At 44.1% G+C, this 12,541-nt stretch overlaps 1 protein-coding gene across 6 annotated transcripts in view; it reads right to left on the bottom strand.

The window, feature by feature from the left end:
- The window catches only part of PIK3C2G (phosphatidylinositol-4-phosphate 3-kinase catalytic subunit type 2 gamma), a 115,681-nt gene that overhangs the window by 19,914 nt on the left and 83,226 nt on the right, over positions 1–12,541 (bottom strand). For 5 of the 6 annotated variants that reach the window (XM_089689093.1, XM_089689097.1, XM_089689094.1 and 2 more), the window contains exons 25-26: positions 6,089–6,245; positions 5,572–5,681 (exon numbers count right to left, since the gene is read on the bottom strand). In XM_089689093.1, the coding sequence (XP_089545219.1) occupies positions 5,572–5,681; positions 6,089–6,245 (267 nt within the window). Of the gene's footprint in view, positions 1–5,571; positions 5,682–6,088; positions 6,246–9,467; positions 9,509–12,541 lie in introns of those variants that run through there. The other variant, XM_089689098.1, reaches the window with a different exon arrangement.

Genomic DNA, 12,541 nt, shown 5'->3' with positions numbered 1-12,541 from the left:
CATATTCCTGGATCCCAGGTTCCATCATGAACATACCTGGATCCAATGATCCCATCACAACATACCTGGATCTCATCATCACATACTGGTATCCCAGGTCCCATCACCACATACCTGAACCCCCTGACCACATACCTGGATCCCAGGTCCCACCACCTCATACCTCAATCCCATCACTACATATCTGGATCCCAGGTCTCATCACCACATACCTGGATCCCAGGTCTCATCACCACATGCCTGGATCCTTGGTCTCATCACTACATACCTGGATCCCTAGTCTCATCACTACATACCTGGATCCCACAGTTCTATCATCACAAATAGAGATGAGCGAATCGAACCAGGCGAACCGGAATTCGATACGAATTTCAGGAAAAATTTGATTCGCGTCGAATCTGAATATTTGCCTACTTCGGGTGCGCGAATCGGATTTTTCCCGATCAGCCGGCAAAAGTGTCCCTGCAGAGAGCTCCGCTATTTCTGACATTTCTCTGACAGTTCCTTCACATGTACAGTGGTTGAAACATTGTATCTATTAGTTTCCATTTAGGATACAGATGTTTCAACCACTGTACATGTGAAGAAGCTGTCAGAGAACTGTCAGAAATAGAGGAACTCTGCACATACACTTTTTGACGGTTTGGAATTCTTATTTTCATCCTACTTCTTCTTCTTCTTCTTCTTCATCCTCATCCTCAGAAGAAGAAGAAGAGGATGAGGATGAGGATGAAGAAGAAGAAGAAGAAGAAGTAGGATGAAAATAAGAAGAATTCCAAGCCGGCAAAAAGTGTATCTGCAGAGCTCCTCTATTCTGCAGATACACTTAGAGGAGCTCTGCAGATACACTTAGAGGAGCTCTGCAGATACACTTTTTGCCGGCTTGGAATTAATCTTATTCTCATCCTACTTCTTCTTCTTCATCCTCATCCTCATCCTCAGAAGAAGAAGAAGAGGATGAGGATGAAGAAGAAGAAGAAGAAGAAGAAGAAGTAGGATGAAAATAAGAATAATTCCAAGCCGGCAAAAAGTGTATCTGCAGAGCTCCTCTAAGTGTATCTGCAGAGCTCCTCTAAGTGTATCTGCAGAATAGAGGAGCTCTGCAGATACACTTTTTGCCGGCTTGGAATTATTCTTATTTTCATCCTACTTCTTCTTCTTCTTCCTCTTCATCCTCATCCTCTTCTTCTTCTGAGGATGAGGATGAAGAAGAAGAAGAAGAAGAAGTAGGATGAAAATAAGAATAATTCCAAGCCGGCAAAAAGTGTATCTGCAGAGCTCCTCTATTCTGCAGATACACTTAGAGGAGCTCTGCAGATACACTTAGAGGAGCTCTGCAGATACACTTTTTGCCGGCTTGGAATTAATCTTATTTTCATCCTACTTCTTCTTCATCCTCATCCTCATCCTCAGAAGAAGAAGAGGATGAGGATGAGGATGAAGAAGAAGAAGAAGAAGAAGAAGTAGGATGAAAATAAGAATAATTCCAAGCCGGCAAAAAGTGTATCTGCAGAGCTCCTCTATTCTGCAGATACACTTAGAGGAGCTCTGCAGATACACTTAGAGGAGCTCTGCAGATACACTTTTTGCCGGCTTGGAATTAATCTTATTTTCATCCTACTTCTTCTTCTTCATCCTCATCCTCAGAAGAAGAGGATGAGGATGAAGAAGAAGAAGAAGAAGAAGTAGGATGAAAATAAGAATAATTCCAAGCCGGCAACAAGTGTATCTGCAGAGCTCCTCTATTCTGCAGATACACTTAGAGGAGCTCTGCAGATACACTTAGAGGAGCTCTGCAGATACACTTTTTGCCGGCTTGGAATTAATCTTATTTTCATCCTACTTCTTCTTCTTCTTCTTCATCCTCATCCTCATCCTCAGAAGAAGAAGAAGAAGAGGATGAGGATGAAGAAGAAGAAGAAGAAGAAGAAGTAGGATGAAAATAAGAATAATTCCAAGCCGGCAAAAAGTGTATCTGCAGAGCTCCTCTATTCTGCAGATACACTTAGAGGAGCTCTGCAGATACACTTAGAGGAGCTCTGCAGATACACTTTTTGCCGGCTTGGAATTAATCTTATTTTCATCCTACTTCTTCTTCTTCTTCATCCTCATCCTCAGAAGAAGAAGAAGAGGATGAGGATGAAGAAGAAGAAGAAGAAGTAGGATGAAAATAAGAATAATTCCAAGCCGGCAAAAAGTGTATCTGCAGAGCTCCTCTATTCTGCAGATACACTTAGAGGAGCTCTGCAGATACACTTAGAGGAGCTCTGCGGATACACTTTTTGCCGGCTTGGAATTAATCTTATTTTCATCCTACTTCTTCTTCTTCTTCTTCTTCTTCATCCTCATCCTCAGAAGAAGAGGATGATGATGAAGAAGAAGTAGGATGAAAATAAGAATAATTCCAAGCCGGCAAAAAGTGTATCTGCAGAGCTCCTCTAAGTGTATCTGCAGAGCTCCGCTATTTCTGACAGTTCTTTGACATTCACTCCATACAGCGGTTGAAACATTGTATCTATTTGTTTCCATAAATGGATCCATTTATGGAAACAAATAGATACAATGTTTCAACCGCTGTATGGAGTGAATGTCCCAGAACTGTCAGAAATAGGCTATTTCTGACAGTTCTGGGACACTCACTCCATACAGCGGTTGAAACATTGTATCTATTTGTTTCCATAAATGGATCCATTTATGGAAACAAATAGATACAATGTTTCAACCGCTGTATGGAGTGAATGTCCCAGAACTGTCAGAAATAGTCTATTTCTGACAGTTCTGGGACATTCACTCCATACAGCGGTTTCAACCGCTGTATGGAGGGAATGTCCCAGAACTGTCAGAAATAGACTATTTCTGACAGTTCTGGGACATTCCCTCCATACAGCGGTTGAAACCGCTGTATGGAGTGAATGTCCCAGAACTGTCAGAAATAGGCTATTTCTGACAGTTCTGGGACATTCACTCCATACAGCGGTTGAAACATTGTATCTATTTGTTTCCATAAATGGATCCATTTATGGAAACAAATAGATACAATGTTTCAACCGCTGTATGGAGTGAATGTCCCAGAACTGTCAGAAATAGGCTATTTCTGACAGTTCTGTGACATTCACTCCATACAGCGGTTGAAACCGCTGTATGGAGTGAATGTCACAGAACTGTCAGAAATAGCCTATTTCTGACAGTTCTGGGACATTCACTCCATACAGCGGTTGAAACCGCTGTATGGAGTGAATGTCACAGAACTGTCAGAAATAGCTTATTTCTGACAGTTCTGTGACATTCACTCCATACAGCGGTTGAAACATTGTATCTATTTGTTTCCATAAATGGATCCATTTATGGAAACAAATAGATACAATGTTTCAACCGCTGTATGGAGTGAATGTCCCAGAACTGTCAGAAATAGCCTATTTCTGACAGTTCTGTGACATTCACTCCATACAGCGGTTGAAACCGCTGTATGGAGTGAATGTCACAGAACTGTCAGAAATAGACAGAAACTGTCACAGAACTGTCCTTCTTCTCATCCTTCTCCTTCTCATCCTTCTTCTCATCCTTCTCCTTCTTCTCATCCTTCTCCTTCTCATCCTTCTCCTTCTTCTCATCCTTCTCCTTCTTCTCATCCTTCTTCTTCTCATCCTTCTCCTTCTTCTCATCCTTCTTCTCATCCTTCTCCTTCTCCTTCTTCTCATCCTTCTCCTTCTTCTCATCCTTCTCCTTCTTCTCATCCTTCTCCTTCTCCTTCTTCTCATCCTTCTCCTTCTTCTCATCCTTCTCCTTCTTCTCATCCTTCTCCTTCTCCTTCTTCTCATCCTTCTCCTTCTCCTTCTTCTCATCCTTCTCCTTCTTCTCATCCTTCTTCTCATCCTTCTCCTTCTTCTCATCCTTCTCCTTCTCCTTCTTCTCATCCTTCTCCTTCTTCTCATCCTTCTTCTCATCCTTCTCCTTCTTCTCATCCTTCTTCTCATCCTTCTCCTTCTTCTCATCCTTCTCCTTCTTCTCATCCTTCTCCTTCTTCTCATCCTTCTCCTTCTTCTCATCCTTCTCCTTCTCCATCTTCTCATCCTTCTCCTTCTCCTTCTTCTCATCCTTCTCCTTCTCCTTCTCCTTCTTCTCATCCTTCTCCTTCTTCTCATCCTTCTCCTTCTTCTCATCCTTCTCCTTCTTCTCATCCTTCTCCTTCTCCTTCTTCTCATCCTTCTCCTTCTTCTCATCCTTCTCCTTCTCCTCATCCTTCTCCTTCTCCTTCTTCTCATCCTTCTCCTTCTCCTTCTCCTTCCTCATCTCCAAGGGCATTTAAATTAAAGGTACAGTGTTCTGCACTAATTTAAAGGCTCTCTGAAGCCTAGAAACCCTTTTTATAAGTTAACTTCGTAGCGAATTAATTCGCATCGAATCGAATTCCTTCCTGAAATTCGGCGAATCAGCCGAATCGAATTTTTGAATAATTCGCTCATCTCTAATCACAAACTGCCATCACCACACATACTGGATCTCAGACACCATCACCACATTCCTGGATCCCTGGTTCCATCACAACATACCTGGTTCCCATGTTTCCATCACCACGTACCTGGATCTCATCATCACATACTGGTATCCCAGGTTCCACCATATACCTGGATCCCAGGTCCCATCACCACATACCTCATTCCTATCACTACATACATGGATCCTATGTCTCATCACCACATCCTTGGATCCCAGGTCCCATCACAACATACAAGTAGGTGCTATGCCCAGAATAATCCCCACGGAGGTGGAATGTCGGTGCTCTGGCTCTGTGTGTCTTCCCAGCACAGATGCTATTGAATAATGAGGATTGGTATTGCCAGCACTCGTCTTCCCGAATAATATTTGCTCACTTTATTGAGTGAGCAAAATTTGCATCTAAAATTGCTTACGTGTTTCGACAATAAGCCTTAGTCATAGCCATAAAGAGAAGACGATTGGCTATACCAATCCTCATTACTCATCACCACATACCTGAATCCCAGGCTTCATCCCCACATTGCTTGGATCCCGGAACTCACTACCGCATACCTGGATTCCCATTACCACATAACTGGATCCCAGGTCCCATCACCACATACCTGGATCCCAGGTCCCATCACCACTTACCTGAATCCCTGGTCTCATCACTACATGCCTGGATCCCTGGTATCCTCACTACATACCTGAATCCCAGATCCCATCACCACCACATACCTGGATCCCATCACCACATACCCAGATCACAGATCTCATAACTACATACCCATACTCATCACTACATTACCACATACTTGGATCCTGGGTTCCATGACCACATACCTGGATCCCAAAGTCCATCACCACATACCTAGATTCTGGACCCCATCACCGCATTCTTGGATCTTAGGTCCCACTACCACATACCTGGATCCTGGGTCTCATCACCACATTCTTGGATTCCAGGTCCCACTACCACATACCTAGATCCTGTGTCCTTGCACTCACAGAAATGGCTGGATTATAATGTATTTGCCACCAATGAGGTCTCTTTAATTTGAATGTATGGAAGAAGGAGATCCATGATGCCCTTACCTTGTGAAATAACTTGATGCTTGTAGATCAGAGTCATATGGCCGCAAGTTGTCATGGACGTACTTCAGATCATGAATGCCAGATAATTCAGGGAGGCCAGATTGCAGCATCTAGGGGGATACACAAGGACAGGAAGTCATTAGCAGTACTTTCTGCTTGGAGGAGTCTTGGTCTTCTATAGAAAGACCACAGTAGCAGTTGGAGGAAAGTAGTGGGGTTACATCTGTCCTCTGACTCAACCAGTTATCTACGTAATCTAAATGTGGTCTATTGAGCTCTGTAAACACAAATTACAATATCTAGAAGTAGCTGGGGAAGGACGAGCCATGTCTGAGCTAACTGGAGTCCAAGCATCTGACCGCGCATATGGACACCTTGACCTTATCCCAAGATAGAGTCAGAGTCGAAGGAGTCTAGGAATACTTTCAAGTGTGGGCTAAGCCCAAATAGGCAGAAGGAGATGTGTTACAGACAGTTCGTATTGCGGAATACATTGCAGTTTGTGCAGATGGCTCACCAGCTCCAGGGCAGTGATCAGTAAGGCGCTGTGTCTACGGATGATGTTGTATGCACAACAGCAGAGATCCACAAATTCCTGAGCACGCTGCGGGCTCTTCCCCCCCTCTGTGATGAAGTTTTCCATCTCACTGGTGAAGATGAACGGCGCCCGATCTCTGCAAAGCATAAACCGAAAAAACTGCATCACACAGAATGAATCTCACAACCTCGCTGCAGGGAAGTATCCAGAATTCCAAGCTGAGGGCTGTATATTATGAACACTTTTATATCACTTTTGGGTTTTATGAAGTTGCAAGGTGCAGTGACCTCAGATGATCTAACACTGGGGACACCCCGATATCAGAGCTGCTGACTTATACAGCATCCCCAGCACCCCAGCATGCTTGTTGAAGGTCATTATTAAATCCAGGCACAAGAGGGCAAATAGTATTTTCCGGTGAAGGTTGGCAATGGCTACCCACTTAGTTTTCTCTGTGTAAATTTATGTACTTACTCCCCAGGATCTTTTAGTGATGACTGCTCTCTCCATGCAGCTAGGACTAGGGTTGCTATTTAGAAAAACACTACATTTGTCCAAAACATTGAAGACGCTAGAACTGAATATCTGTAAGATTTGAATGCACTGCACTTGGTGAAGATTATGCACTGAAAGCTGCATAGCATGGAAAATCAAATGTGAATAGCAGTAATTCACATTTAACTACGTATTGCAGCAGGGGGTTAATTTACATTGCTAAATTATAAATCAGTTCAGGTCTGGTTTATGATCTGGTAATATGTTGTCACCAAAATGACACAAAAATAGAAGTCTACAAAGTTAAAAAAAGTGTGTGTGGGGGAGAGGGGTGTAGGGTTCTCCTTAATATGCAAACCAGACCCTTACCCAGGCATGCAGCCTGGATGGCCATTAATGAGAGGGCAGTGAGTGTGGACTCCCTCCCCCCTCCTGTACCAAACTAGGACACATGCCTTTCAACACTGGGGTGAGGATACCTTGTAGCTTGTACAGCATTTTATCCCAGTATTGAGGGACAAGAACCTTTTCTTCACCTCCATGTGCCCCAAGAAAGAGGTAGGGTAATTGTAAAATTTGAACAGAATTATTATAATTAGGGTGCCTCCCAAGGGAATGCTTACAAGGGTCATTAGTACCCCTTACCTATTGACACAAAAAGTTAAAATTTAAAAAATCCACTGATTTTAAAAATCCTATAATCAAACACAAACTTAACTTTTAAAACCTTGCCAGTGCTGTGAAGTGGCCCTTTAAGAGGGTTTTCCCAATCCCGTGACCAGTGTGATTGGCTTTCACAATGATCAGTGATCAGATGATTGGGAACACCAGATCACAAACAATGTCAAAGTGCCATCAGTGACAGCTTGGTCACTGTTCTGGGAGCCCACAGTGAGTGCATTCTCAGCACAGAATGATGTTCTCCATGGACACATACACTATATTACCAAAAGTATTGGGACACCCCTCCAAATCATTGGATAAAGGTGTTCCAATCACCTCCATGGCCACAGCTGTATAAAATCAAGCACCTAGGCATGCAAACGGCTTCTACAAACATTTGTGAAAGAATGGGTCGCACTCAAAAGCTCAGTGAATTCTGAGCAATAAGTCCATCTGTGAAATTTCCTTGCTACTAAATATTCCAAGGTCAACTGTTAGTGGTATTATAACAAAGTGGAAGCAACTGGGAACAACAGCAACTCAGCCACCAAGTGGTAGGCCACGTAAAATTACAGAGCGGGGTCAGCGCATACTGAAGCACACAGTGCACAGAAGTCGCCAACTGTCTGCAGAGTCAACAGTTAAAGACCTCCAAACTTCATGTGGCTTTCAGATTAGCACAACAACAGTGTGTAAAGAACTTCATGGAATGGGTTTCCATGGCTGAGCAGCTGCATTCAAGCCTTACATCACCAAGTGCAATGCAAAGCATTGGATGCAGTGGTGTAAAGCACACCACCACTGGACTCTAGAGCAGTGTTCTCTGGAGTAATGAATCATGTTTTTTGTCTGGCAATCCGATGGACATGTCTGGGTTTGGTGGTTGCCAGGAGAACAGTACTTGCCTGACTGCATTGTGCCAAGTGTAAAGTTTGGTGGAGGTGGGATTATGGTGTGGGGTTGTTTTTCAGGGGTTGGGCTTGGCCTCTTAGTTCCAGTGTAGGGAACTATTAAGGCATCAGCATTCCAAGACATTTTGGACAATTTCATGCTCCTAACTTTGTGAGAACAGTTTGGGGATGGCCCCTTCCTGTTCCAACATAACTGCGCACCAATGCACAAAGCAAGGTCCATAAAGACATGGATGAGCGAGTTTGGGGTGCAGGAACTTAACTGGCCTGCACAGAGTACTGACCTCAACCTGACAGAACACATTTGGGATGAATTAGAGCAGAGACTATGAGCCAGGCCTTCCCATCCGACATCAGTGCCTGACCTTACAAATGCGCTTCTGGAAGAATGGTCAAACATTCCCATAGACACACTCCTAAACCTTGTGGACAGCCTTCCCAGAAGAGTTAAAGCTGTTATAGCTGCAAAGGGTGGGCCAACTCAATATTGAACCCTACGGACTAAGACTGAGATGCCATTAAAGTTCATGTGCATGTAAAGGCAGTCCCAATAGTTTTGACAATATAGTGTATGTGCGGTGGCTGGGTGTGAAGGCCCACCTGTTCTGCTGCCACTTATTTGTGTACAGCCACAGGAATAGATTAATGTACCTAGATAAAAATCCAATGGCAATCACAGCATCCATCAAGATAATTCACATCACAATGACCTTTCACCAGCTGATCTTTGCACATTGTACTCCTGCTGAAAAATTACAGATTCCCACCTGCAGTAAATTAAACTTACCGCCAGTTTATCTGGGTAGCATCATTGAATAAATCTGGTCAATTTCAATTACCTCACCTTGGAATTCTGGTGATATTATTGTGGCCAGGAATCTGTATTTTAGCAGCGGGAGTGTGGTTTGCACAGCCCACCTGAATTCCATTACCACTGACTTCAAAGGTGTTCAGATTCGAGTTTGGGTTTCTTGCCAGTTTTCTTCCTGTATGGCCAAACTGACGATGACTTGAACATGGGCATGTTCAAGCAATACTAGCCAGGGCCTTCTACCTTCATGTTACATCATTTCTAAGCAACAATACCAATCAGTGGTACTTAGAATGAGGTCAAAGAGTAAGAAATAAAGTATAAAAATAATTTGCTCTGTGGGGCAGAACAGGAGCTCAAGCCAATGATGCAGAGCTCATCCTCATTTTATGAGGGGTCACAGATGATATGTTGGACATGTGATATGTACATACTTGCTCTAGACCCGAGACTTACTGACTAGTGGAGGAATGATGAGGTTGACAGGTTTAGAGCAATGGTAGGTCCCATATTTCTGTCCTGAGGAGTTTCATTTATAATGGTTTGTTAAATTAACCTTCTGTATCAATATAAAACCACCAAACTCAGAATGATCAAAGTCACAATATTCATATCTGTGTATTTAAGAATTTACCACACTGGATTCTGCTGATGGCATGTCAGTGCTGAGAACTCTGAGGGTGATGATGTTAATAATTAAAAATCCCCATCACCATTCCGCAATGGGTGATTTTAGAGTCAGTTGATATTGACCCCCTCTCCTTAGCTAACATACTTTGGCTTCGTCCTTCTGACTGTCGCACAATCCAGAACCCAGTCACCTCCCACTTTGTAGTGCTTTGGGATAGACTCAAATCCCGATACCCCCTTCAATCCCCCCACAACCTCCTTCTCTCTCACCTTCGCAACCCGGCTTTCCCCCCTGCCTTGCTCTCTCCATGTTCCTTCGCACTTTGGTCCTCAGCTAACCTCCTTAGAGCCCATCACTTCTTGACTAACTCCGGTGTCAAATCCTTCTCATCTCTTTGAGAATCCCACTCCCTTCCCGCTTCAGAAATCTTCCGTTACCTTCAACTAAAACACTTTTATTCCCCCCTCTCTGCTACTTCATGCTCCATTAGGTCTCTGACCTCCTTTGAAAGCGCCTGCAAGAACGATCCGCACAGACGTGGCCTTATCTCTATCTTCTACGCCCTACTCTCGACATCTGAGTCCTCCCCTGGCCCCTCATATGTCTCCAAGTGGGAAAGGGATCTAGGACCCCAGCTGAGCCCAGAGGATTGGGACCACATATGGCAAGCAACAAAATCCTCCTCACAGAATTTAGTAGCGGTTGAGACGAATTACAAGGTCCGCTCCCGGTGGTATTTGGTTCCGGCTATGGTGGCTAAATATACTCCAGGGTATTCTCCAGACTGTTTTCGAGGCTGTGCGATGAGGGGCACATACCTTCACACTTGGTGGTCCTGCCCAGTAGCCCACACCTTCTGGGTTGGTATCTTCCACATGCTGTCTACCCTTTTCAAGAAACCGCTAGCGCCAACTCTGGACATCGCCTTACTCAATTTACGACCCCCCTTGATTCCTAAACTCCAGTTTAACCTCCTCTTGCAGGTCACAACCTCCGCCAAGCAAATTATAGCAAAATCCTGGAAAACCCCTTCTCTTAGCATATTGGCGGTTTGGAATAAGGTGACACAGGCTATGATACACGCCAAAGTGGAAGCTACCATCACAAACACAGTCAAGTTTTGTCAATCTGGTCTCCCTGGGTCGGTCACTTCCTCCCTTAAGGTTTAGATGAATCGCTGCTTCTTCCCTAATACCTCTTCCCTTGGAGGATGCTCTGGAGCACTGTCCAGCCCCGCATCCTCCTCCCTGCCCTGAAAGTCACACACCTTACCTATCTCCTTCTCCCCTCCCCCCTTTTTTTTCTCTCTTTCCTCTTCCCCCCCCCCCCACTCTCTTTACGCTGGTTGCTCTATTAAGTTTGCAATAATAATGTTGTTGCTTTAAGGCCTTGGGCCATATGTTCTCATCTGCTATATATACTGTAAATGATTGCTGCTTCCTGCTGTATGTCTTATACCCTTATAACCCAATAAAATGTTTGAACAAAAAAAAACCCCATCACCACACAGATTACATTAGAAGTTGTGTGGTGTGTCTGAACATTTCATGTTATCCCATATGAATGATGCCAGGATAGAGCCCCACTATAAACCACTGTGTCCTGTCATTTGAATCATGAAAGTCGTATCCCGGTCACTGAGATGAAGGCGCAGCTTGTTCTCCTCTGACCTACATATGGCTCTGGGAACAAGGCCTAATGGCTCCCCCGTGTCTTTATCTCCGTCCCCCTGCCTGACACTAATCACACCTGACATCCACCAATTAAACCTCTAATAGACATTTTCCTCACCGGCTGATGAAAAGTGACAACAACCATAATAAGCCGGGACCCTGGGCGACCCCGGGGACACAGACATCTCTACCACACTGAGAGGTCAGAAAAAAACATGCCCATCTGCCAGGAAAGGGAGGCAATAAAAGTGCTGCAATATGAAGGAGATCAAGAATTGGAAGGTGGAAACAGGATATTATGATGAAATTACCTCAATGGACAAAATCAACATTTACAGCTAGCGTACAGCCACAACTTTTTTTTTAAGTTTTGGATAAAATGCAGAACAGATAAGGCAACTGGCATAGTTTTTTTCAATTCCTGTATCCTGTCAGGTAAATTTCCATTTATCTTCTGTTCCAGATAAAAAAAATGGAAGTGAAAGGAGCTTTACCCTATAGTCACCAGAGCAGGTGTCCCCATAGGAAGATTTCTTGTCTATTCCTGTAGTGCTACCCTCTTGATGGCCGCTGTGTTTTTGGATTCCTCTAAGCTTCACACAGCCAGGCAACATGCATTTTCCACACTCGAATCCACAGTCAATGAACAGTTCATGAGCTTGGTTTTTGTTATTTTATTAGGGAATGTAATTTAGGATAGGGTAATAGGGATTATGGGATGCTCAACTTGACTGAATCAATGCACAGGAACAATTTCCTTACTTTTTACAGAAACAGATCCTGGACTGTTCTTTTCCTTAACAGCGATCAGTCATTATGGATCAGTAGCAACTGCCCCTTACGGGCTAGGTACTCATGCCCAACTGACGTTAGCTTAGCTTGTTGCAAACTTCATGCAGAGATGTCTCCTCTCCTCTGTAGAACTGCTCCCAGCTCCACAGCCTACAGACACTACCAACTCTCCTGGCTCTCCTCTCCCCTTGTAGATCCCTGGTTGTGCTAATGTACTCACTCTGTCCTCCTTGCTCAAACTGCTCCCAGGCCTTAATCCTGTTCATGCCGTGATGCTGAATGGACCCTCCTGAGCCAGCCAGAGGCCAGTCTCCCCTAAACCTAGGGGACCCCTCCCAGGCTACCGACAGTCTCATCATCACTCTATCTTCCACCAACTGCCGTGCCAGCCTGACTCCCCATACGTATGGGTTGGTCTCACCATTCTACCATGGCTTCAAAACCTGGGATTGGTTA

The sequence above is a fragment of the Staurois parvus genome, unplaced genomic scaffold (genome assembly GCF_062004578.1).
Source record: "Staurois parvus isolate SC_StPar_1 unplaced genomic scaffold, SC_StPar_1.0 ptg000469l, whole genome shotgun sequence".
Classification (NCBI taxonomy): Eukaryota; Metazoa; Chordata; class Amphibia; order Anura; family Ranidae; genus Staurois; species Staurois parvus.
This window is presented reverse-complemented; position numbering and strand designations above follow the sequence as displayed.